Source organism: Pipistrellus kuhlii, unplaced genomic scaffold (assembly GCF_014108245.1).
Source record: "Pipistrellus kuhlii isolate mPipKuh1 unplaced genomic scaffold, mPipKuh1.p scaffold_m20_p_68, whole genome shotgun sequence".
Classification (NCBI taxonomy): Eukaryota; Metazoa; Chordata; class Mammalia; order Chiroptera; family Vespertilionidae; genus Pipistrellus; species Pipistrellus kuhlii.
The window spans coordinates 1366732-1388702 of NW_023425571.1; the positions used below are offsets into that span (position 1 = coordinate 1366732).

A 21971-nucleotide genomic window follows, 5' to 3' on the forward strand; every position below is an offset into this window, starting at 1 on the left:
GAAATCAATTAAAAATATATTTAAAAGTAAAAAATACATAAAAATCCAACGCTATTACTCTCCTGGGCTTCCCTTTAACAGCTCCCCTCTGGCCCAGCCGTGTAGCTCAGTGGTTGGGCATCGACCTATGAACCAGGAGGTCGCATGCCCGGGTTGCAGGCTCGACCCCCAGTGTGGGGTGTGCACAAGGCAGCTGATCAGTGATTCTCTCTCATCATTGATGTTTCCATCCCTCCCTCCCTTCTCCCTGCCTCTCTGGAAACGATAAAAATATATGCATTAAAAACACCAAAAAGCCCCCACCACTGCCCTGACTGTGGGGTAAAAATAACCCCACTGTGGTCCTGAGAACCTCCAGCCGCCCCCGCGCCCTCCGTCCCAGCCCCGGCCTTCTCCTGGGTCCTCAATCCCAGTGTGGTCCAGGCCGGGGGTCCCCTGGCCCTGCACCCCCTGTCAGGGCCTCCGTCTTGTCATCCTGGGGGGCTGCCGCCCGATGACTGGCTGTCACCCTGAGACTGAAGCAGGAACCGTCCGTCTTCCTCGCTATTTCCCAGGAGGAACCCGACAAGCTTTATGCTGAAGATCTTCGTGTCTCCCGGCGCCTCTGCCCGCCTTGCACACCTGGAACCGCCTTGCACACCTAGAACGGACTTGCACACCCAGAACTGCCTTGCACACCTGGGACCGACTTGCACACCTGGGACCGCCTTGCACACCCAGAACCACCTTGCACACCCGGACCGCCTTGCACACCAGAGCACGTTTAGACCGCCCGGATGCCAGTCCCTGCTCCTGGGGAGGGAGCTGCTTAAACAACCACCGATGTTGCAGAGGGCGGTGGGCCAGGACCGGCCGACCGCACAGCCTCACGCCCCACGTGGAACGGCGCCCTTCCCTGGTGCTGGGCTGGCCGCGGGGCCTGGGAGGGGCCCAAACCGAGGAGCCCCGAAGTCTCATTAAACGATTGAACAGCAGGGAGCCGGCTGGGCCCAGCTGCCTGGAGCCCTGGGAGGCAGTGGGGGGAGAGGGGGAAAAAGACTGGAAAAAGTCAGGGGCTGGGAAGGAAGGGAAGCCCCGCACCCCGTGCCTGCTCCTGCCACCAGCCACCAGCCACACGCATAGCACAGCGCTCAGGCGGCTGCCGTGTGAGGGCATGTTAGCCGGGACCTCGGAGCGCTGTGTGCTGTGAACATGCTACTTCATGGCAGGAATAAAAGTGCCTGCGAGAGGGAAACGAAGAGGGAGGGAAAGGAGGGGGGAGGAGGGAAATGAGGAGAGAGGAGGAAGGGAGGAAAAGGACCTTCGAGGCACAGGGAACGGGGTGCCCAGGCCACGTGCCCCTCATGGGGTGGTGGACGCAGTGATGGGAGAAGCTGCAGGAGGTGGCTGGGAGGCGGGGAGCGGCCAGGCGGCCTCGAATGCCGGGCCCAGGGGCCCAGGATCCGCTCCCTGTCTCTCCGCTGGGCACTGAGTGGCCTCTTCCCCCTCCACCCACGTGGGGCGCCACCACGGGGTCACCCCCCGCCGCCCCCTCCGCCTCCCACCTACCGGCCGCCCACGGAGAAGTCGGAGATGGCGTAGTAGTAGGACTGCAGCACCTTGGGGTCCTTGAAGATGTCGTCCCCGAACGTGTTGAGCCGGTCCAGGGAGATGAGGAGCTCGGTGCTGGTGACCCACTCCTGGGGCGCAGGGAAGGCCTCCGTCAGCGGGAGCCCCGCTGGCCGCCCAGACTCCGGGACACACGGACAGGCCATGCTCAGCTCAGACACACGAACAGGTCCCGCTGGCCGCCCGGTCTCCGGGACACACGGTCAGGCCACGCTCAGCTCAGACACACGGACAGGTCCCGCTGGCCGCCCGGTCTCCGGGACACATGGACAGTCCACACTCAGACACATGGACAGGTCCCGCTGGCCACCCTGGTCTCCGGGACACACGGACAGGCCACGCTCAGACGCGTTCCAAGCACGCTGCCGAAGCCGGGAGCCTGCGTGCCGGGCCCTGCCGACCTGGGTGGCAGGCCCGTGCCTGGCTGTGCAGCTCTGGGAAGTTCCTGAGTGTCCTGGCCCAGCCATGTCCCCATCGGTGACACGGACCAAGGAACAGCCCCGGCCCAAAGGAGCTGGGAGGACGGCCGATGTCAGCAGCGGGTGTGGGGTCTGGTCACCCGACTCCTCCCAGTGGCTCCTGCACCCCCTTCTAGAGGTCGGCTGGGGGAGGACATGCCCCAGCACCCTGCTCAGCGAGGCCTGGCGTGGGGCAGGCCCTCGGCTTATAGGGCATCACATGCCAAAGAACCAGGTCAGGGTTCAATTCCCGCTCAGGGCACAGGCCTGGGTTGCGGGCTCAGTCCCAGTGTAGAGCATGTAGGAGGCGGCCGATCACTGATTCTCTCTCATCATTGATGTTTGTCTCTCTTTCTCTCTCTCCCTTCCTCTCTGAAATCAATAAAAATGCACTGATTGGCCAGATTATTATGATCTCTGAACACATAATAATCTGGCCACTCAGTGTGTGTGTGTGTGTGTGTGTGTGTGTATTTATAAGAGGCCTGGTGCATGAATTTGTGCATGGGTGGGGTCCAGCCAGCCTGGCCAGGGGGAGGGGACATGGGCATTTGGCTGGCCTGCCTGCTGGTCAAACTCCTGGTCGAGGGGACAATTTGCATATTAGCCTTTTATTCTATAGGAGGTACACTGAGTGGCCGGATTATTAAGATCATCATAAACAGGCCACTCAGTGTGTATATGTTTTTAAAAGATCAGGCTTCCACAGACAAGTCACCTGTCCCAGGCGCTGTCTGTCCCACCCAAACACCCCCCCCCACACACAAACACACACAGAAGCAGGGCTGGGGCCCCTTTCCTCGCTGCAGCCCGGCCCCGGGCCCCGCCCACGCAGCGAGCACGCCATCAACACGGGATGAGCGCTTCCCCCAGGAGCTGGCGGGAGAACACGTGGAGGCTGGCATTCCATCGCCTGCTGTTTGTGACAATCGGGTCTCCTCGGCTGAGTTTTAATTGGCATTTAATTCGGCACAAGAGCTCCCGGTGCCGCCGCAGCCGGCGCGTTCGGGCAGGAAAGGAGCTCCTGGCAAGGCCTGTCTTCTCGCCCAGCAGGGCTCAGGCCAGCGGCCTCTGCGCTCCCTGAGCTCCGCCACCGGCGAGCCCGCCGCCTGGCAGCCAGGGCCGCTGCCCAGGAGGCCTCAGCGGGGAGGAGGGGCCCAGCCCCGGGAGCTCAGCGGCACCCAGCGGAGTGTGTGTGCACGTCCCTGTCTCCCGAATCACTTCTCACTGTCCCTGGTGCGTCAGGGGTCTGGTTAGAAGGTGCCTCTTGCCCTAGCTGGTGTGGCTCAGTGGATAGAGCATCAGCCTGTGGACTGAAGGGTTCCCAGGTTCGATTCCGGCCAAGGGCACATGCCTGGATTGCAGGCTTGATCCCCAGTAAGGGGCATGCAGGAGGCAGCCGATCAATGATTCTCTCTCATCATTGATGCTTCTTACCTCTCTCCCTCTTCCTTCCTCTCTAAAATCAATAAAAATATATTAAAAAGAAGAAAAAAAGAGAGAAAGAAAGAAAGGAAGTAAGGAAGAAAAGAAAGGAAGAAAGAAAGAAAGTAAGTCTCCTAGCCGAAACCGGTTTGGCTCAGTGAGTAGAGCATCAGCCTGCGGACTAAAAGGTCCTGGGTTCGATTCCGGTCAAGGGCACGTACATTGGTTGCGGGCACATCCCCAGTAAGGGGTGTGCAAGAGGCAACTGATCGATGTTTCTCTCTCATCGATGTTTCTAACTCTCTATCCCTCTCTCTTCCTCTCTGTAAAAAATCAATAAAATATATTAAAAGAAAGAAAGAAAGAAAGAAAGAAAGAAAGTCTCTTGATTCAGAAGCCGGGTGGGCCTGAGACTCTGCATTTCTAACGGGGGGAGGGGAGGTGGGTACTGGCTCGGGGCCACCCAGGCAGCTTGTGAGTGGGGCCTGTTCTGAGGCAGGAGAGCCAGGAGCTGGGAAGATGCCTGGGCGCATGGTGGAGTGGGAAACAGAGGAGATAAGGAAAGGATTTGAACAGCGTACAGCTGTGAATCTCACGGCCTTCTGCTCCCGGCCAAGGACAGAGCACAGGGTCCCCCCGCCCCGCCCTGCGCAGGGAACAGACTCCGGCACCTGGTCCGGAGCTGGAGAACAGAAACCCCGTAATGCCCTTGGCGCCGGCCGGACCGAGGGTCGATGGAGTCAGGGGACAGGTAACAAACCTGATGGAGCCAGGCGGACCCAGATGCAGAGCAGCAGGAAGCCGACCAGAGAGCAGCCCGCTCGCCCCCTGCGCTCACGCTGACGCGTCCGCAGGTCAAAACGCACCTGGAAAGCTGGTGGCTTCCTGCTGAGACCCTCCCTCAGATTCTCACCACAGACCAGCGATAAAGCCTCCAGGACAAAGGAGACCAGGCCGGCTTGCTCGACAGCACGCCCAAGCCTTTTCTCAGCCGGAACTTTTAACGCTCCTTCTCCTCAATGCTAAGGATCCCCACGAGACTCGCAACCAGGGGAGCAGCGGGCAGCGCAGCTCATCCCCGGCCAAACCCCGATCCTGCCTCCGAGGCCCCCTTTCTCTCTGACTGCCCCGTGGCTGACAGCAGCCCCGTGGACCCACACACTGTACTGGCTGGCCCATGGCAGACCTGCTCTGGGCCCTGTTCCCTTTCCAGTGACATCAGTCCCCCCATTTCACAGATGAGGAGACTGAGGCTCAGAGAGGGTTCGCATTCTGCTTCACGTTGCACAGCGGGTACACAGCAGAGCTGGGGTTTGGGTCTGAACTTTAACCACGGGGCAGCCTGTCCTCTTGCATCTGCCCCAACGCCCTCATCACACCAGGGGGCCCAGAGGGCAACGACCTGCCCCCCACCCACCATCCCCATTTCCAGCCGCACGACCTCCGGGTTCCTGCTGTGGCTTGTGGCCCGCGGCCTGCTCCCTCCGGCTGCTAAGATAACAGGAACCGTGTCCAAATCTCCCCGAGACTCTGGGGCAGGAGGTGGGAGAGAGGCAGGACTTCCTGCGTGGGGCCCTCCCTGAGGCCTCGGGGTCGTTTAGGGCACACCGGGGCCCCAGCTGCACCGGCCACGGGCTTCTGCATCTTCTGATCACGTCAGCTAAAGCTGTGAGTGGGGACGCGGTTGGAGAGGGGGCTCCGGTGACTCCGGACAGACCCCGGTCCGGAGTGCGGGGCAGAGGAGGTCAAGATCGGTGAGCGACTGTGGCTTTTAGCTTCCCGCTCTTAGCCCAGACCCAACCTCCTTCCTGGACCCCCAGCCTCCCCCCCAGCCCAGCCCCCCTGCCCCCCCCTCCCCCGGACCTGCAGCGCGGGGCTCTCCTCGAAGTGGTAGGCGCTGGGCCGGCCCTCCAGCGTGGAGAAGGCCACGTTGCCGCCGCTCAGCGGGGAGATGTCACTGAACTCGGAGGTGCAGAAGGCCACGCGCTCCTCCTGGCCCGGCCGCAGGTGCAGGCCGTCCGGCCGGCCGTAGGTCCGCCCGCAGGAGGCGCTGTAGAACTGGTAGGGCTCCCAGGGGCCGCCCGCCTGGCTGCGCTTGTAGATGGCGAAGCTCTCGGGGCGGCTGGTGTGGAACTTGAGGCGCACGTAGGAGATCTCGTACGCTTTCCCTGCGGGAGACACCCAGCCTTCAGCCAGCCCCCCGGGCCGCTGCGTCCCCCCCGGGTCTCCGCCCTGCCCCGCACCACGGGCTTCCCCCACCCCGTCCGCCCCCACCCCCCCAGCCCCGAGGAAAGAGCGAAACTCAGAACTCGAAGCAGGGTTTCCACTCCTCGCGTACGATCTCGTTCGCACCATCGAGAAGCTGTAAGTCAAGCCACCAAAAGTCAGGGGCCGGCTGTACCCACACACGCTACACCATGGGTGGACCTTGACAACATTGTGACAAATGAAAGAAGCTAACGAAAGGCGACCTGTTACATACGGTGCCACTTGAATTAACAGTCTCAGGTGGGCAAGTCCATGGAGTCAGCGCGGAGATTGGTGGGGGTCACATGCTGGGGGGGAGGGCCTGGGTGGGGTGATGTGAGTGGGACCAGGGTTTCTTTTCGGGGGGATGAAAAATTTCAAATTGGCTCCTGGTGATGGGGACACAACCCTGCAGGTACACCGAGAGCCACGGAGTGGAGCCCTTCAAATGGGTGAATTACACGGCGGATTCGCTCTGTCTCCATAACGCGGTCACCTAGTTTTATAAACGGGACCTCCCATCCATTGGGATGGTTACCATTTTATTTTAAAAAGGTAATACGTGCCAAAACCGGTTTGGCTCAGTGGATAGAGCGTTGGCCTGTGGACTGAAGGCATGTACATGGGTTGCAGGCATATCCCCAGTGGGGGGTGTGCAGGAGGCAGCTGAGTCGATATCTCTCTCTCATCGATGTTTCTAACTATCTGTCCCCCTCTCTTCCTCTCTGTGAAAAATCAATAAAATATATTTTTAAAAAATAAAAAATAAATAAAAAGGTAATACGTGCTGGTGAGGATGTGGAAAAACTGGAACCCCGGGCACTCTCATGGGAACGTAAAATGGTACATTTGCAAAGCAAACGTCTGGTAGTTTATCAAAAACGTTCAAACAGCCAAAACCGGTTTGGCTCAGTGGTAGAGCGTCGGTCTGCGGACTGAAAGGTCCCAGGTTCGATTCCGGTCAAGGGCATGTATCTTGGTTGCGGGCACATCCCCAGTGGGGGGTATGCAAGAGGCAGCTGATCGGTGATTCTCTCTCATTGATGTTTCTGACTCTATCCCTCTCTCTTCCTCTCTGTAAAAAAAATCAATAAAATATATTTAAAAAAAAAAAAAAGTTCAAAGAGAAAGATCTGGCAATTCCCCTTCCGGGTCTCCGTCTGAATGAGCCGAGGCCGGGCCCCGAGAGCCGCTGGCACACCCACGCTCACAGCCGCCTCGCTCGCACAACCCGTGTCCGTCCACAGAGGACGGACCCACAGACCGTGGTCCCTCCGCCCCACCGGCTGCCCACGGCTCAGCTTCATAAAGCAGGGACGTGCGGACACCTGCTTCTGTAGGAATGAGCCCGAGGACAGACGCCGAGGGAAACCAGCCAGTGCCCAGCGCCACATGCTGCCGTCTCCCTGAGGTCCCCATGGGGCCCACCGCCAGGGGCAGGAGGAGGCGGCGGTGCCAGGGGCAGGGGAGGGCCTGGGAGCGAGCGTTCGGAGGGACAGAGTCTCTGCGTGGGGGGACGAGGAGGGTCCGTGGATGGACGGCGGTGACGGCTGCACAGCCATGTGAGTGCTTTTTTCCGTGTGTGTTTGTGTGTTTGTTGTTGTCCTCACCCAAAGATGTTTTCCCACTGACTTTTAGAGAGAGTGGGAGGGAGGGACAGAGAGAGAGAAACATCGATGTGAGCGAGACACATCCACTGGCTGTCTCCCACACGTGCCCCGACCAGGGCTAAGAATGGAGCCTGCAACAGAGTCCGTGCCCTTGACCGGAATCGAACCCGGGACCCTTCAGTCCTCAGGCCGACACTCTATCCACTGGGCCAAACTGGCTAGGACTGAATGCCCTTTTTTTTTTTTTTTTTTTTTTTTTTTTTTTTTTTTTAACATATTTTATTGATTTTTTACAGAGAGGAAGAGAGAGAGATAGAGAGCTAGAAACATCGATGTGAGAGAAACATCGACCAGCTGCTTCCTGCACACCCCCTACCAGAAATGTGCCCGCAACCAACGTGCATGCCCTTGACCGAAATCGAACCCCGGACCCTTCAGTCCGCAGGCCGACGCTCTATCCACTGAGCCAAACCGGTTTCGGCTGAATGCTCTTTTCTTAATGGCACTCACCTGGGCGCTTAAAATTGGCTAAGATGGCAAATTTCATGTGACACATTTTTAACCTCAATGAAAGAAAAACTGCAATATCTATATCTATCTACCCTGTGCTTGTATATATCCCAACCCTCTGGAATGCAGTTTGGTGACACGGATGGAGAGCCGTAGCAATGTCCCTGGCCTTTGGCACGGGAGCCCCGGCTCCGGGAATCCACACACGGAAAGACACCTCAGTGCACGGACACGGTCGCCAAGGGGGACGCCAGACCCACCAGGGCTCCCTCAATTAGGAAGTCCACTCAGGGGTGACGGCATCTAGTCTAAGGTGACGTCTGGTCACCTTAATCTAGTCCCCAGTGTGCGAGGCATAAGCCAGAACGTGGGGTGACACAGACCCGAGGCTCACCCTTCAGAGTCAGCCAGTCACCCCGCCAAGCCCCGAAGGAAGGGGCAGGAAAGAGGAACATCCACCCGGAGGCCTGACCGTCCCCGGGCAGAGTGGTGTCTTCCCTTCACTGTTCTGCAGTTCCCCGGCTTTCCCCCTGAAGCCTGTTTTAATTTAAAAGCTGGATGAAACACTTTAAAAAAAAATCTTTTCTGAGCGACTGGCTTGCCACGTCCGATGTTGTGCAAAGTTCCGTGGCGCGCAGCTTGGCACCAGAACCCACGGCCCCGGGAAGACGCGATCACGGTCACGGAGCCAAGGTCGGCGGCCTGGGGGCTGTGCGCTCCGGCTCCGTGGGGACGGGGTGTGTGTGTGTGTGTGTGTGTGTGTGTGTCTCCTCCCAGAGGGGCGCGGCCAGACTCCCCGGTAACAGCCGGCAGCCGGAGCCCCTGCAGGGGAGGGAGCGGGAGCCGCTGGGAAGGTAGCTGGCAGCAGATGCCTGATCGTGATCGATCAGAAAAAGACAGTCACCGGGGTTTCGTGCAGACAGCGCCCGCGCTCCCTCCCCCGCGCCCAGCCCGAGGTGAGAGAAGGCGCCGGAACATCACAGAGACGGCGGGCGCTTTCTGTGGCAGGAGATCCTTCGAAGAGGCAAGAAAGCAGCTTAATCCTTGCTTTGTGGTGGGAAGGTTCCCGCCAAAGGCAACCTGGAGGCTGGACCCCCCCTCCCCCGCCCCCCCAACACACACACTAAGGTCTTCTAAGCAGCAACAAGAATTAAATTTAATTAAATTCCCTTCCAAGCCCCGGGGGCCGATGGCGCTTCAGGGTGAGGTGGATTCCATGTCAGCCCCAGATCTAAACGGGCCACACTGTGTGGCAGAGCACGGATCTGGCTCCCCCCCACCCCCCAGCTGCCCAGAATGCTGCTCCCTCCACTCCTCACCCAGCGGCTCCCACACGTGCCTGCTCACCCCACCGGTTTAGGCTCCGCCGGGTGTAGGATGCCCTCCTCCCACGTGCTTTCCTGGCTGAGGGCTCCTCATCCTTGAGGGCACCAGCCCCCCCCAGCCCCCCTGGACTCCCGCACCCTGTTCTGGAAACACCTGCCTGTGTCTCCCACTAGGCTCGGACCCCCTGGGACCGGTGCTGTGAGTCCTTGGTGCTGAGCGGGCGCCTGGCGCAGAGTAGGCCCTCACTAGATGCTCGCCGGCCGCGTGAGGAAGGACGAAGCACGATTTGTACTTTCAATGAGTTTCTGACCCAGTGGCCACGCTGAGACGGCAGGCCCCCAGCATGGCTGACGCGGCCGCAGTGTGTCTGCAGGCCCTGACCCCACAGCCAGCATTCAGGGAGCCCCTGCTATGTGCCAGGCGCCTCGCTCAGCGCCACTCCCTGTATCCTGAGAGACGTCCCCCAGCAGTGCTGTCGCTGTGCACGTCTTACTGAGGGGGGACTTCCCCACCATCACGCAGGAAACAGCTGCGCCTGGTCAGCGGCAGGCCTGTCTGGCCACAGAGCCGCTGCTCGGAGCCGGCGCCCCTCTGTCCGGTCGCCTGGGAGGGAAGGGGGTGCTGTGCCCACGAGGATGCCCCCACGCCGGCTCCCGGAGTCACGTCCTCTCCCGGGGCTGGGACACGGGGCCCGGCCTGGGCGACAGCGGGGCAGTCCGTCCTGGAGCCGGGCCGGCCCACATCCGGCCGCCAGGCAGGGCCGGGCAGAGGAGCCCCGCACAGGGAGGCTTATTTTGGGAAAATGGAAACAAAACAAAGGCCTCTAATTGGAGCCATCTGGGGAGCACGGCCGGGGTGGGGCTGGAGGGGGCAGGGCGGGGAGCCGGGCTGGGAGTGCGTGGGTGAGGCTGCCCGCCCGCCCGCCTGCCCGCCCGCCTCGGGCATTAGAACCAGGTGGAGAGGGCTGCCGACGGCGACAGGGCGGGCACAGCACGGCCCTCAGCTCTCCCATCCGCTGCCACGGCTCCCGTCCTCTCTCCGCCCTCTCTCCGCCCTGGCTCTGGGCAGGTGAGGTGATGGGGAGCCCCTGTGACCACAGTGCCAGGCACCCGGAGAGCTGGGCCCGTCACACTCCTCTCGTCTTTGGGCGGAGAATCTAAACCCCAGACGTGGATCCAGAGTGTCAAGCCTACTGTCTAACCCGGAGAGAGTGAACAGACCTCATCTGACACTGGGCCTGGTGCATGGAAATTCATGCACTGGAGGGGGGTCCCTCAGCCCGGCCTGCCCCGTCTCACAGGGGGAGCCCTCGGGAGCAGGAGGTGAGCCAGCGATCAGGGGAAGGCGACGCCCCATCACACTCTGCTGCTGCCACTGCCGGCAGCACAAGCCTCGGCCGGCCCTGGTTACCTGAGCCGATCACTCACCCATGTTCACTCACTCCCTGTTCCCAGGAACAGTGCCGCGGGGCCATGCTGGGGCCCATATCTCAGCTCCACCACTGACCAGCTCGGTGGCCTTGGCCACTTCCCTAACCTCCCCCCGATTAACCGGGCAAGCCACTTGATGGTGACTCAAGTTACAACGTGCCTAACAATAACAATAAGTACATGCCTGCAAAGCCCGCAGAACAGTCCCAGGCCAGTCCCAGGCCCATGATCAAACGTTAGCTGTTAACCATTCATTGGCCAGGCCAACATTCACAGGGCACCGCTGTGTGGGGGGCATTCCCTCCACAGCTCGGAGCGTGACCGACACACAGAAACCCGAACCACCATGCAGCACAGTCCTGACGGCGACGGGAAGGGCGAGGGGCTGCGGGAACGCACAGCCTGGCCCTCTGCCCAGTCCAGGGGGGCTTCCTGGAGGAGGTCACCCCTGAAGAGGGTGGGGCAGCCAGCACAGCCCACAGTTGCGTCACCGCGGCTTGGTGCAGAGACAGGCACACAGGAGGCCTCACTCGCTGACGAAGGGGATAGAAGTTCTCCGGGAGAAAGCAGGAAGAGACACTACACCGCCAAGTGTGGTCACATCGACAAAGAGCAGGAGAGAGACCCTTCACAGCCCCAAGGAGGGCAGCTGGCTGCAGCCAGAGGGGGTGGGGGTGGGGGCGGGCAGGGGGTCCGGGGTGTCTGCATCCGTCCTGGCCTTCCCCCTCCTGCAGCGCCTGGGTCAGTCCCGGTGGCCGGAGCCGGGTGGGCCCTGGGGTCAAGGGCGAGGGGGGGGGCCTGCTTCTGAGGGGGAGGCGGACCAGGACGCTGTCCTGACCTCCAGACCTGCCTGGGGCCCCGCGTTCCAGCCGGAACCCCAGGGAGCAGGAAGGAGGACTGGCCCCCAGGGCCGGCTCAGCCAACGCAAACAGGCCACCCACTCGACAGGAAGCCTCTCGGAGCCAGAGCTCAGGGACCCAGCTGGCCTCGGCCCCTCCGGGCCTCCCGCGGGCCAGCCCCTCCGAGCGGGGCCGCTGCTGCCCATCAGCCTCTGGCCCCTCGCTGCCCTTCATGCTCAGGCCGCCTCCTGCCATCCCTCAGGTCCCACAGGGCCCGCCACCCTGGTGTGCCCCCAGAGCACTCCCGGCCAGCCCAGCCTGGGGGCCGGACGCCACAGCCCCCCGAGACGCCGGAATGGGGGCGCAGAACAGCCACCTGCACACGGGGAGTGGGGGCCGGCGGGGGTCGGGCAGGCAGGAACACCCCCCCCCCCCCCGCCTTCCTCTGCAGCGCCCCTTCCTGGGGGCTCAGGACTCAGCCGCTCAGAGAACGGAGACTCGAGGGTCTTCCTGTCACTCCTGGGGGTTCCCAGGAATCCAAGCAAGTGGACAGAGACCCCCGCAACCCCGGCCAGACGCAAAGCTGGACCCCCTGGCCTGCAGCTGCCCGGGACCGGTATTATTCCCAGCGCAGGGCAGCGGGGAGGCCCTGGGTCTGCCGTGTGTGGCCGTGTGACCCTGATTGCACCCTCAGCGCCTCAGTTTCCCTGCTATGAAAGGACACATTGTGCTGGGCTTGGGGGGCTGGCTCGGCGGGGTTCTCAGCATGTGGCGAGAGCCCCCCGATTCCTGTCTGTTGCCGCTGATGACCATCCGCCTTCTCCCCACACCCCCACCCGCCACCAGGCCCCAGCCGCCTCTCCCGTGGCCTCAGCCTCTCCCGTGGCCTCGGAGGAGGGCTCGGAGCTGTCAGACCCGCTGTCGCTTTCATCCCCGACGGGAGGGCTCAGCCCAGCCGATCGGACCAGATGTCTGAGCTCCAGGGGCTGGGAAAGCAGCGACCTTCACCGGGGGGCTGGCAGCGGCCCCTCCGCCCGGGCCCCTCCCGTCCCCTTCGCCAGCAGAGGCAGGAGCGGCCACCTCCTGACCACAGGGAGGGCCCGCTGGGAACGCGGTGACACCGCAGACCCCCCCCGCCCCCCCCATGTTACGCAACCACGGCTTCGCCCGGAGCGACGGAGGCCCACGGGACCACAGTGGGCCAGCCCCCCGAGTGTCTCCATCGCTCCGGGGGCCCCGGGGCCTCAGCCCGAGCGGCTCTCCGCAGTGACGGGGGCCGCGCGCAGGGACCCTCACAGCCGCGGGGAGGCCGGCCGGCGCCCTGAGCTCAGGGAGCCCGTGTACGTGCGTGTCCCCGTTTTACAGAGCGGAGACGAGGCACGGAGGGGCGCTGTCTGCCCCCGTGGCTGTGCGGGGCCTGAGCTGTGTGATTTGTACCCTCTTCTGACCCCCGGAAGCACAGACGGAGGAGGTGACATTGTCCTTCATTCATTCATCGTCCATTCATTCATTCATTCATTCATGTGCACTCGCTGCGTGTGGAGCCTCCCATGCTGATGCTGGGTTCCTCAGTGGAAGGACACAGGTGCGGGGTGAGGTTCGCTGGTGTGGGCACCCACGGGGGTGCGTGAGGGTAAGGCCTGGCTCAGTGTGGGGGCTCAGGTCCCCCGGTTCCGAGGGGCTAGGACTCCCCACCACTTAGCGTTGTAGGCAGAGTCCAAGGAGGCCTCAGCCCGAAGCACAGGGCCAGCCCACAGCCAGCACAGGGGAGATGGGGGGAGAGGGGACTGCCCCCAAGCCCAGGCACCGCCCCCCCCCCACCTTGGTGGTGTTGGGCTGAGCCTTCTGCCCGCCCCTGGATTCCGCCGACACATGTAACGCGTCAGCTAAACCCACACGCTCTGTCATGGAACAGCCTGTCTCCCTCACACCTCCCATCCTGTCCCAGATTCCTTCCCTGTGGCCTTGGGGTCCTGCCAGCCCCATCCAGCCACCCCCTCCCCCCTAACCTCCCTCCCCCGTTGGTTTCCTGTCGCCCTGTCTGGGCAGAGACCACGCCCATGTAGAAGTCCCACCTCGAGGGAAGGGGACAAGGCCCAGAGAACGGAGCTTCTTGGGGGTCACAGCCAGCACCCCACACTCTGCTGACGGGCCCAGCACCCCCCCCCCTCACTCAAATGTCACCGCCCCAAGGCACAGCCCCCAGGGCTGGGAAGAGCCTGCTCAGGTCAGACTCTTTGCTCTGACCTTGGATAAATTGCACACAGATGCTCACATCCAGCCTGCACTGAGCAGCTGTGTGACGTTGGGCAAAACACGTAACCTCTCTGAGCCTCACTGTTTCTGTCTGGAAAATGGGGATACAGTCCCATAACCTCCAGACTGCTTGGGCCCAGATGTGTTTTTGCAGTTCCAAACTTTTCCAGAGTTCAGAGAGACAAGCCCGCACTCTGTCCACACTATCCAGCGGGGCCCGGGGCCCAGGCTGCACTCAGAGGAGATTCCGGCAGCAGAATGTGTGAACGTGCACTCTGAGCGGATACACAAGGTCCATAAGCAGCCCCAGGCCGCACTGAGCGGCCACAACACGTTATAAAAAGGTTCTGCGCTCTCAGAGCGTACGGAGGTAAGGAAGTGGGAGCAGTGGAAACACCCGCTCCCCGAAAAGGCTGGGGGGCAGCAGCAGGTCCGACACGGTGTCCCGGATCGGGCTGGGCTCGGAGCGGGAGGGGCACTCCCAATCCCCCAGTGAGGGGGGCCAGACTCCGGGTCCTGGACCCCCGGGATCCAGGCTCGGGCACCTCAGCCGGGTGGGGAGGAGCGGCCGGGCAGAGCGGAGAAGCTGTGCCACCCGGTCCAGCTGCCCACCCGCAGCGTGACGCCGGCTCCTGCCCAGCGGGCTGGACCTTCGGGGATGGGAGCCTCGGCTCCGGCCCCAGGACACCCCGGATGCTCAGCCGCAGGGACTCACCCAGGCCCCAAAGGGGACAGAAGCCCCAAGAGGAGGCTCCTGCCTTAGGGGCAGACCCGTTCACCCCCTCCTCCCCCCATCACCGGGCACCCCGGTGCGCTCCTCTGCAAATGGCTGGGGGGGGGGGCCTTCCTGCCCCTCCAAAGCCCAGGTCCAGGCCTCCAGCCCCAGGTAGCACCCGCCTGTCCTCCCAGCTCCGGGGGCTCCCCAGCTGGGTCTGCACTCAAGCGAGATGCCAGCAGCCCCCACCCAGACCCTGGTTTTCAGCCACCCCAGGGGCGCCATGGGGCGGGACAGGGAGCCCGCTTACCCAGGCGCAGGGTGATGTTGACGGAGGTGGGGTGCTGCACCCCGAAGGCCATGGACGGGCTCTGCCACCAGGTGCTGTCGTCCTGGCTGTGGAAGTCGGTGAGGTAGGAGGCGTTGTGGTGGAGCCGGGGGTCGGCGGCGTCGCAGCGCTGGCACTGCGGCCCGGCGCCGCCCGGCGCGCCCCGGTGCGGGCAGAAGTCCTCGGGGGGCCGCCCGCACGTGTGCGAGGCCTCCGCGAGGCGCCCGAACGCCGCGTTCTCGAACCCGGGCAGGCAGCGCCGCGGCCGCCCCGCGCCGTCGTAACAGGCGCCCATCCCCGCGCCCGTCCCCGCGCCCATGCCCATCCCTGAGCCCGATGCCCGCGGCGCCAGCAGCGCCAGGCCCAGCAGCAGCGCGGCCGCCATGGTCCCCGCACTGGCACCCTGTGCCCTGCGCTGCGCTCCCGTGCGCCCCGCTCCCCGTGCGCCCCGCTCCCCGTGCGCCCCGCTCCCCGTGCGCCCCGCTCCCCGTGCGCCCCGCTCCCCGTGCGCCCGGCTCTGCGGCTCAGCTCCGGGGGCGCGGACCGAACGAGCGGGGCCAAGCCTCCTCCCTGGCGGGCGGGCCCCAGGCCGGGCTGGGAGGGACCGACGGCGGGACAGCAGCGCTCAGCCCCTGGGCGCTGACCCCACCTGGCGGCCGCTCCCGGGAGTGCCCGACTCCGGAGCGGCCCCATGGCCCTTCCCTGGCCCTGGCCCTGGCCCTGGGTGGGGAAGTGGGGGGCGGGGGATCCCCTAGCCTCGAGCTCCGTCAGGGTACAGCTTCGTTATCGCTGTTGTGTTCCAAAGGAAAACTGCGCACCTGTGCCAGGCTGGTCCTGAGAGAAGGGGAGCTCAGGGTCTCCCCTTGTACCCCCCACTTTCTGGCAGGAAGTGGGATGGTGCCTCTGAGAAGTGCTTCTGCCGCTGGTCCCGCTCTGCTCTCCAAGGAGAGGTTCCAGCCTGACGTTGGTGACCGCAGCAGGTACGTGGTCCATCACAAGCATCGCCCAGAGGCCCTCCCAGTCCCGGCCTCTTGTCTCCCGTCAGTAACGTCAGTAAATCAGAGAGAAGCCTCTGTTCTTACCGAGAGACGCTGGAGAGACACTAGAGAGGAGTTAGCAGAGATTTCCGTGGAGAGCTGACAGGATGCGGCAGGAAGTGGTCCAGGGAGGTCCTGGGGTGCAGGGAGGGGGCTGCTAGCTCTGCCCGGAGTGGAGGGTGCTGCCCAGAGGAGGGGACAGGTAAACGGAGTCTTCAGGGGGAGCAGGGAAAGGGCCCTTGGGCAGGAGCGCGGTGTGTGCAGAGGCCCAGCGCTGAGGGTGGTGAGCAGGTCATCGTGTGTGCCGGCCCGGTGGGGCGCCGTCCGGAGGGTGAGGCGGGAGCAGGGTGCAGAGGCCGGTGCTGGGGTGCTGGGCGCCGTGGTGATGAGCTGGGGCTGTGTCCTGCAGGGGCCTGCAGGGGCTGAGGGCTGTGAGTTCGTGGTGGGCAGGGACCTCTGGAGTCGCTCACTCGGGGAATGTTTGGGAAATACGCAGGAGTCCTGTGGCTGGCCAAGGCTGGTCCGAGGGGCTGGGCCGGAGACCACGGCTCTTCACGAGGTTCCAGCTGGGTGCTCGCCGCCCCTGCCCCGCTCCTGGCAGCAGCCCTGGAGGGGACCATCCTGCCTCTGCTGTCCACCCCTCTTCCCCGCCTGGTAGTCCGGGATCTGCTAGAGGCGCGCCCAGTCCAGCTGTAAATGTTCATCCGGGATCCACCACCAGGTGGCGACATTGGCCACACTACAGGGCTGGCCCTCCCGCCCCCTGCCGCCCAAGGACACCTGGGCCATCCCTGCACAGCTGCGGTACCTGAGACCGGGAGAGTCTTTGGGTCCAGGCCCGTGGTCGGCAAATTGTGGCTCTCGAGCCACATGTGGCTCTTTGGCCCCTTGAGTGTGGCTCTTCCACAAAATACCACGGCCTGTGGGGGTCTATTCTGAAGAAGTGGTGTTAGAAGAAGTTTAAAAAATGTGGCTCTCAAAGGAAATGTCAGTCGTTGTGCTGTTGATATTTGGCTCTTGACTCATGAGTTTGCCGGCCACGGGCCTAACCCACTGTCCTTGTGGTGGAGGGAGGCCGGAAAGGCTGGAGCAACAGAGCCCATGTTCGTTTCCTTCAGGAAGAGGGTGGGGTGCAACCCAGGGGGCCAGCATGGAGGCGGCGTGGGAGGAGGGGCCGGTGTCTGTGAGTGGCTGATGGGGCCTGTGCCTCCACGGGGACCGGAGAGTCGTCGGGAGGCTTGGCCTCCGGCTCGGGCTGCGAGCCAAGGCGGCGTCCCTCCTCCTGCAGTCCCTCGCCGAGGGCTGAAACCGGCTCGGAGAGGAGAGCAGGGAGAAAGCTGCTCTGTTTGCTGCGTGAACGGTGATTAAGGAGACAGAAGACAGCGGACTTTTTCCAGGCAGAGATGAAAGGCCTGCTAATTAAATCTGGGGAGATCGGGCCCCGGCCCTGCTGGTCCCACCTGACAGCTCCGCAGCCTCCCTGGAGTCCCGCGGGGTGTGTGTGTGTGTGTGCGTGTGCCGCCCCCGGCCTGGGGCCCCACCCTGGAGGCCCGGGAAGGAGCCCGCTGGCACCCCATGGGCCCTGCCCTCTGGGACACCTTACTTCCCCATCTGGACAGCACGAGGTTTCCTCTGGTCTAGGTCAGTGGTGGGCAAACTGCGGCTCGCGAGCCACAGGTGGCTTTTTGGCCCCTTGAGATTTTAGCAAAGGCCAGCTTAGGAGGACCCTAATGAAGTGAGTAACAATGTACCTACCTATATAGTTTAAGTTTAAAAAATGTGGCTCTCAAAAGAAATTTTGATCGTCCTGTTGATATTTGGCTCTGTGGACTAATGAGTTTGCCGACTTCTGGCCTAGGTGGTTCCTCAAGATTCCTGTCTGGCTCCAGGGCTCTGTACGTTTGCATGCCTGGGCCTCAGTCTTCCCTTCTGTCAAGTGGGGAGACTCCACCTGCTCAGGGACAGGCAGGCAGAGGAGGAAGTCAGATCGGGAGTCTTCCGAGGCTGTGGAGAACTGTGGGAGAGGGGACCCAGTGGCTGGCTACCCATGGCCCCCCTATAGCCAGCCCAAGCCCCTCTGTCTGCTCTGTGACGACCCTGCCGTCCTGACCCTCTAGCAAGGACAATGTGGCCATCACACAGGCTGCCTGGGGGCCAGGCCTGGGCTGAGTGCACCGTCTGCACAAGTGAGTGCAGTCGGGGAAACTGAGGCAGGCTCGTGCCCAAGGCCACCTGCTCGTCAGCAGCAGAGCCGGGATTCACACCCCGGGGTGCCTGGCCGGAGCCTCCGCTCCTTTCCACTTCGTTCTCGTCTCCTTCCTGCCCTCCTCCAGGGAGCACCTGCTCTGGGTGGCGCTGTGCTGGGCACGGGGGTTGGCACGGCATGGGCCGTGGGTAGTCCTCCTCCTCATGGGACCTACCCAGAGACCCAGGGAGACAGACGGGGACCCAGGAAACCAGCTGGTGAGTTAGGAGGTGACGGGTCATCTTAGGGGCCACAGAGGAAGTGGATCCGGCTGGGCAGTCAGGGGAGGCTTCTCGGAGGAGGTGACAGCTCAGGGGAGACACATAAGATGGAACGGGAGGCCGGGCGGAGAGGGGGCTGACGGGGGCTCCTCTGCTGTCGTCCACATGTCAGAGCGTCTTCTCCCGGGCGAGGGGGGAACCGGCTCCTGTGGGCTCTCCTCGGGGTGCTGGCCCTTTAAAGGGGTGAAGGTCAAGGGCAGAGGAGCTGGCAAGCCCAGGCTGGGGATAACCGGCAGGTGGGCGCGCCCTCCCCTCCTGGCTCCCGCTGGAAACGGTGAACTTTACAAATGTCAGGGAGGCGGCTCAGCCCGGCCCCGTGGAGCCATTAGCTCCCGGCGCCCGCTCTGCGGGGGGGTGGGGGTAGGGTGGGGGTTGGGGGGGGGGGGGGGGGGGGGGAGTGACGCCGCCCGCTCTGCCGGGGAGGAGAGTGACGCCGCCCGCTGGGCCCGGGTGGGGGGGGGGCCCGGAAAACAAACAGTGCGGCTCCAAACCTGTGCCCCCCAGGAGGGAGGGGGTGCCAAGGGGAAACCGGAGGGCAGGGGAGTGGAGAGAGACCCCCACAGGGGGAGAGCCAGGGGCGTGGGGTGGGGCAGGAGGACCCCTCTTTGCCGCTCCCTTGGAGGGGTGACCCCGCATGCCCCCCCACATTGGGGCCGGCCCTGTCCCTACCTCTGACTACAAAGTCACCCAGATTTCTCCTCCAGCAATCCTGCTGGGGAGAGGGCCTTAGCCCCACGCTGCAGATGGGGAAACTGAGGCTCGGGGAAGCAAAGGAACCTGCCCATAGTGACATGGCTGAGCAGGGCCAGGCAGGGTTGAACCAGTTCGCTCTGATTTTCTTAGCGGCTCCCGGCCCTGCCCTCCCTCACCGCCTGCTTCCTGGATCAAGCACGTCCGGGATGTCCACAGCAGTCCGTGGCATTCCCTCTGCAAGCACACGGGGAGGGGGGCGCAGGCCATGGCACATGTACACACACACGCACACACACACACGCACACGCACACACACACACACACAGAGACCAGCGGGCTCCACGGCTCACTCTGCCCCGTGGCCAGCAGGGCCCAGCAGGGCCCCGTCTCTGCAATGGGGACCGGCGCCCAAGTCACCTCCACACGTCAGGGTCGTCACGTGCGGGCGCTGTCGGGCTTCTTCCTGGATGTGTGTGATGTGTGGGTGTTGTACGTGTGTGCAAGTGTGTGGTATGTGATGTGTGCGCATGTGTTCGGTGTTTGCGCATGCATGTATGGTGTGTCTGTGTGCCGTGCATGCATGTGTGGCTGCATGCATGCAGGTGGTGGGTGGTGTGTGCATGTGGGTGGTGTGCCATGCATGTGCATGTGTGTGGGATGTAGGTGGTATGCAGTGTGTTGCATGTGTTGGGGTGTGGCATGTACATGTGTGGTGGTGTGCATGTGTGGCAGAACCAGGCTGGGCACGGTCTAGAACTCTCCTCAGACTGGAGATTGAGGGAGGCAGCCTTGGGGGAGCGGAGGGAGGAACACACAGGGGATCTGAGGGGAGGGAGGCCCGGGCAGGCCCTGGAGCCTGGAGCAGCTGCAGGGCCACCGTAGGTGCCATGGGTGGGCCCAGCCGGCGGCCTGCGGGCCCAGCCACCCCGGACAGGGAGACACAGACGGGGGAGGCCCCGGGGGTGGGAGCTTGAAGCCAGCCTCTCAGGCACATCCCCCAGGGCACAGGGGGTGCTGTGGGTCCAAGTGGAGGGGCACGGGGATCTGCATGAAGTGGAGGCCCTGCATGGCCACGGAGGGCGGCCTGGGAGCCGGCCCCACGGCCTCCAGCTGTGTCCCCCCCCCACGGCCTCCAGCTGTGTCCCCCCACGGCCTCCAGCTGTGTCCCCCCCCCACGGCCTCCAGCTCTGTCCCCCCCCACGGCCTCCAGCTGTGCCCCCCCCCACGGCCTCCAGCTCTGTCCCCCCCCCCACGGCCTCCAGCTCTGTCCCCCCACGGCCTCCAGCTCTGTCCCCCCCCCACGGCCTCCAGCTGTGTCCCCCCCCCACGGCCTCCAGCTGTGTCCCCCCCCATGGCCTCCAGCTGTGTCCCCCCATGGCCTCCAGCTCTGTCCCCCCCCACGGCCTCCAGCTCTGTCCCCCCCCACGGCCTCCAGCTCTGTCCCCCCACGGCCTCCAGCTGTCCCCCCCCCCACGGCCTCCAGCTCTGTCCCCCCCACGGCCTCCAGCTCTGTCCCCCCCACGGCCTCCAGCTCTGTCCCCCCCACGGCCTCCAGCTCTGTCCCCCCACGGCCTCCAGCTGTGTCCCCCCACAGGCAAGGGCAGCGATTTCCAAGCGTTCGCATCGCGTGGCACATAAACTAATTAGTAAAACCCTGCAGCACACCAAAAAATGTATCTTGTTTTTTGCTGATCTGACGAAAAATAGGTATAATTTTGATTGGTTTACAAAAATGATAATTATCGTAATTACCTACACTTTGTGCTCGAGTGACTTTTTAAAAACCAGGTGTCTGAGCTTGTGTCTGAGGATCCTGGTGCCAGGAACTAACCGGTCAGGTGCAGCCTCAGGCAGCATGAGCCGTGGAGGCGGCTGCCACAGGACACGTGCCTGCGGCTCAAGACGGCAGCCACGCTGGGCGGGGTTGCTGTGTGGGGGTTGTCATTTTTCAACCTGACGACCCAAGCAGTGGTCGGCAAACTCATTCGTCAACGGAGCCAAATGTCAACAGCACAACCATTGACATTTCTTCGGAGAGCCACATTTTTTAAACTTAAACTTCTTCTAACGCCACTTCTTCAAAACAGACTCTCCCAGGCCGTGGTATCTTGTGGAAGAGCCACACTCAAGGGGCCAAAGAGCTGCATGTGGCTCTCGAGCCGCAGTTTGCCGACCACTGACCTAAGGAAAAAAATGTCAGTGCCCCCGTGACTACAGAGCCAGGTAGTGCGTGTTTTAAAAATTCCTGTGGGAGCCGGCTGAAAATCGCGGGCTAGGGTCCCGTCCCTGAGCAGGGGGCAAGGGGCAGGGAGCAGGGGGCAGGGGGCAGGAGGCAGGGGGCGGGGGCGGGGGCAGGGGGCAGGGGGCAGGGGGCAGGGGGCAGGGGGCGGGGGTGGGGGGGGGGGGGGCGGGGGCCGGGGGCGGGGGCCGGGGGCAGGGGCAGGGGGCGGGGGGCAGGGGGCAGGGGGCAGGAGGCAGGGGGCGGGGGCAGGGGGCAGGGGACGGGGGCAGGGGGCAGGGGGCAGGGGGCAGGGGGCAGGGGGACGGGGGGGCAGGGGGCAGGGGGCAGGGAGCAGGGGGCAGGGGGCAGGGGCGGGGCAGGGGGCAGGGGGCAGGGGGCAGGGGACGGGGGCAGGGGGCAGGGGGCAGGGGGCAGGGGGCGGGGGCAGGGGGACGGGGGGCGGGGGGTGGGGGCCGGGGGCGGGGGGCAGGGGGCAGGGGGCAGAGGCAGTCCTGGGGATCACTGAGACACCAGGCCCAGCCCCTGAGCCCTCTGTCCTCCCAGAACGCGGCCTCGCCGAGGACAGGAACGATCTGTCACTCCCTCGAACCCCTGCACAGTCGGTGCCCAGCCGTCACTTGCGTGTGGAGTGGGGGCCAGCCCTGCGCCCCGAGCTGTGTGCAGAACGCCCCCATATTCGAAGCGGCCTCAGGTTAATGGCTGCCCCGCCCCCCCCCCCCCC

General features: G+C 63.7%; 1 protein-coding gene across 1 annotated transcript in view; it reads right to left on the reverse strand.

Moving 5' to 3' along the window:
• The window catches only part of LAMC3 (laminin subunit gamma 3), a 47239-nt gene extending 32057 nt beyond the window's left edge, over positions 1-15182 (reverse strand). Inside the window, exons 1-4 of the mRNA XM_045575158.1 lie at positions 15091-15182; positions 14735-15057; positions 5355-5659; positions 1549-1679 (exon numbers count right to left, since the gene is read on the reverse strand). Coding sequence (XP_045431114.1) covers positions 1549-1679; positions 5355-5659; positions 14735-15057; positions 15091-15137 — 806 coding nt within the window. The 5' untranslated portion in view covers positions 15138-15182. The remainder of the gene's footprint in view (positions 1-1548; positions 1680-5354; positions 5660-14734; positions 15058-15090) is intronic.
• Positions 15183-21971: the final 6789 nt, after the last annotated feature.